Source organism: Atta colombica, unplaced genomic scaffold (assembly GCF_001594045.1).
Source record: "Atta colombica isolate Treedump-2 unplaced genomic scaffold, Acol1.0 scaffold66, whole genome shotgun sequence".
NCBI classification, from domain to species: domain Eukaryota; kingdom Metazoa; phylum Arthropoda; class Insecta; order Hymenoptera; family Formicidae; genus Atta; species Atta colombica.
Window position 1 is genome coordinate 211,406 of NW_017259557.1, and position 4,145 is coordinate 215,550.

Genomic DNA, 4,145 nt, shown 5'->3' on the forward strand with positions numbered 1-4,145 from the left:
ATGTATAATAATAATTAACGTCGTTTAACATAAACATTTCTATGAAAAAAACGTAAAGGCTCGTATCAGCGCACAAATATCTCTTTAAAAAAAAATCTTACTTTCTTTTAACTAAAGACTGATAATTCAAATAAAAGAAGGAATTTTATTTTTGGTCGAAGCGAATCTTAATGCTTAATATTTAATATTTATATGTAACATGTTTACAAATAGGTACATGTATTAGAAAATCTATATATAAATATTATTAGGTACCAATAAGAGCCACTTCAACCGAAAGTAGAATTTTTTCTCTTATTTATTTTCTTATTTATTATCGGTCTAATTTCCATTTAAAATTGCTTAGAAGATACTTCTTTCTACAATCCTCTAAACGCAAAATGCATATTCAGGCTCGCGAGACAGAGATAGATGCTGCTTGCGCAATTACGTTCCTTACGGCGTCGCAGAAAATAATGAGCCTTCGATCGAAGCGCAAGTGTGGCATAATCCGCATGCGATACATCGAGAAAGAGCTAAGACCGTCGTGATAGCAAAATGCAGCAGGCTCCTCCAGTTTACTGCGGTGTGCCTTAAGCGTGCTAACGATCGCGATCGCGGAGTGTTGCAGATCCGAGAGAATGGTAGTCGAGCGGAAACTGTTGTGGTGCATGCACGCTCCCGCGAGTACATTCGCGTGTTATCCTCGGTGAAAACAGACGAGTGCAGCGTGTACGCGGAAAAAATATAGTTGTCTATGCATTAGCTTCCGGTTGCTTCTCCGTTGTATCTCTCATTCTTTCTATGAGTAAACATTTTTCTCCGTGTACACCGCCGGCTCATTTCTTGCTGCACTAGTAGTAGTAGGCGATTGCGTTTCTCCTTCCGGAATCTTCTTCAGCGCGGAAAAACGGGAAAACAAGACGCGATAAATTTGACTAATTACTTGTCTGACTCAAGCTGCGCGAAAGGCGTTGAGCCGTGTCTTGAAGTCTTTCTTGAACGTTGCTGGTTGGTTCTTGGTATTCTACATATGCATCTTCGCACATGCAACGTGCTTGCGTTATTCGCAATCATTTTCAAACTTCTCGGCACTCGAAATGATACGCAGATCACAATCCACGATAACTCGTTCCACCCTATTTCTCTTCAGTCGTGCATTCGCTCGTGGAACGTTTCTCGATCGCGTATTTCACGCAGACATTGCGTGATGTGCATACGAATCCTTAGAAATAGGTACGTATATCCTTTCAACTTAGACGAAAAATTTGGAATAACGATAAGACACAAATGATCTGTAATCAAATCGGGAATCCAGCGAAAAATTTCGTAAGCGCGACCGATCCTTGCTAACCGTAAGATCCTGATGTGCAATCGTTAGTAGCGATAAGATAACGGAACATTCTCAGGCGGCAGTTTCGTACGATAAGGCAACATTCAGGAGCGCAATACACATAGACGAGCACAAGAGAGACGATGAATTATCAGATAAAAAGAGAAGGAAGAGCAGGAACGGGAGATAGACAAGACGCGTGGGGGTGGAAAGGGGTGCAACCAAGAATGCCAAATATGTTATATGTATATACATATAATACATAAAGACTATGCGCAAGATAGGATAAGACATTCAATTAATCCTCGAATGGTCGCGCGTGAAAGCTTGATTATCATATAAAGAGTTGTATAAATGTCCATCCTTATAATTGTCGACTTTATTGGCTACAGTCAGCTTCCGAAAGTAATTCGATTACGCGCGACCAATCGAGATGCGATCGATTAAGTGTGTACACGCAAGTGATCCGTCCTATTGACGGGCACAGAGCAATAGCATGAGAGAAAAAAAAATATGTAAAACATAAACATGCACAGAAAGAACGAATTTGCTGAAGTATCTAAAAATTCAGGTAGATAGAAATCTAAAAATAATTTTGTTGGAAAATTCAAAATAATTACGTAGAAGTCTCAAGTAGAAAGTCCTCAACTAAGAGTTTGGACATTCAGTAGTCTACATGAGACAAAAATATGGCGGCATTGTAGATCATATAAAACTTATGGAAGTCTGTATATTCAGCAATAAACTCTCATTGTCGCCATATTTATCTCGAGTGTTCAGACACTTACTTGAGGATCTCTCGAGCAATGTTACAAAAAGTTTTGACATTCTAGCAATCAGCTTGAGCGTCTTACATCATTATTTTGATGACCCAATAAAATTATTTTCAGATCTGTATCTAGCTAAGTTTTGAGATACTTTAGCAAAACTTGTTCTTTGCGTGTGAATGAAAACGTACAATTGGCATAAAAGCGCTCATGAATCAACGCAAATGGCCTGCGTAAAAATGAAATAATCCGGTCAGTCCCGCATAATGAAATATAATATAGAAACTATAAGAGCTATTGTATGCTCGCGCGCCAGGCGTTTATTTTACGTGTCAAGGTGTCCTTACCCTGAAGATTCGATCTCCTGACAAGGTGTCGGGGCTAAATGTCTCCCAAGTCCCGTTCTCTAGTAACGTATCGATCGAAAGGTCGAACTCCCGCGAGCGGTTCCTCGATTTCTGTCGAGAACCAGAGAGCAAACAACTTTTAGCCTCAGGACTGTTTCTATCGAGCGAGCGATTCGAATCTTTTTTCCTCTTCCCTTCCCGATGGTTATACGTGTCTGCGTGTCGATCGTTTATCCTCGTTATCCTTCTTCCTACCCGCGACGACATCGCCGATTTCGTATCATCCGAGAAAAACTTGAAGCCATTCAAGTTCCGACGTAATAAAGCCGCGCGAAAACTTTGCGGTGTTTTACATTCTTTTAGATAGAAAGGTCTGATATTTTTGCATAATTACTTTCACACGTGTTTTCACTTCACATCGGCATGATATTGCTTTCTCTGTGTCACATACAATGATCGCAAATATTATTTAATATATATTTCGTGCGCGTGGAGACGAATTTTGATTTATAACTTTTTTAATAATTTTTTTTATTAACCTTGGTAAGGTTTCCTAATGCAAAGTTAATGCTTTTGTTTCAAAAAATTCGTTCTTTGTATTTTTCAAACACCGTGTCGTAATAAAAAGCATTTTTCCCTATGTTTTTCTCTTTCGTCGTAAAACAACGCAGATTAAACATATTACAAACATGTATGGTATATAGCTGCGAACATATAACGTTAATATTTATGTCATCTGTGTGCGTGTGCATGAGGCCCGACTGGAATAAAAATTAGCATGTTTTACACGCACTCTCTGTATCAGTTAAGACACGACAAACTTTGCATTTTTAATTATGTTTCTACGACAATTAGTGTACATTTCCATCAATGTAGATTTGTAGATTAACTTTAATTGGTTTAATTTATTCTTTATCTTTTTTAAATTCTTGAAAGAACTATAAAAAGATAACAAGTAAATTAAACCACGATTAAAGTATTATATTGATAGAAATGGACATAAATCAAATATAAATTAAAAAAACTTTTTCTTCTTGCTATTATTATGTGACAAATCTTGCGATTGTGCCTAATTGCAATGATGGATCCACGGGGGAGGAGAAGGGGAGGGAATCATGGGGCTATGGGATCTACACCACTTAGAATTTCCTTTTTTAAAAATATTTATAATAATTATGTTATATATATTTTTAATGTTTTTGAAATGCTTAATCACAATTTAGATATTCCAAAAGTATTTTTTAATTTAAGAAATTTCTAGATATAAAAAACATATATTCTATTATTTGAAATACGTTTTATGTCATTTAAATAATATTTTTCTAATGTAATGATTTAAATAGTAATTCAATATTTTGTCTTTTCATACTTGACTTTAAAAAAGAATGTCGCTTGTGACGAGCCAATGGCTTCCCTTCTTGACGAATTTCTGGACGAATTTCTGGACGAATTTCCACTGTTGCCTAATAATTGTACACTGTATCTAAGTATTGAAGCTTTCCTTTAGGATCAAGATTATAAATTCTTCCGTCTTCTGTACAGTTCAGGCGTACATCTCGTAATTTAATTTGCACCGGTCGACCTCCAGCCGATGCTCATGTTTACAATGGATGTGCGACGTTCACATGGAGGTTCCACCTTCGTAGTACAAAGGTGACGAGAGAAAGAGAGAGAGAGAGAGAGAGAGAGAGAGAGAGAGAGAGAGAGAGAGAGAGAGAG

General features: G+C 37.3%; 1 protein-coding gene across 1 annotated transcript in view; it reads right to left on the bottom strand.

The window, feature by feature from the left end:
• Positions 1-4,145, bottom strand: part of LOC108692237 (fat-like cadherin-related tumor suppressor homolog) — a 280,332-nt gene that overhangs the window by 18,524 nt on the left and 257,663 nt on the right. The window contains exon 7 of the mRNA XM_018200413.1: positions 2,427-2,537. Within this exon, the coding sequence (XP_018055902.1) occupies positions 2,427-2,537 (111 nt within the window). The remainder of the gene's footprint in view (positions 1-2,426; positions 2,538-4,145) is intronic.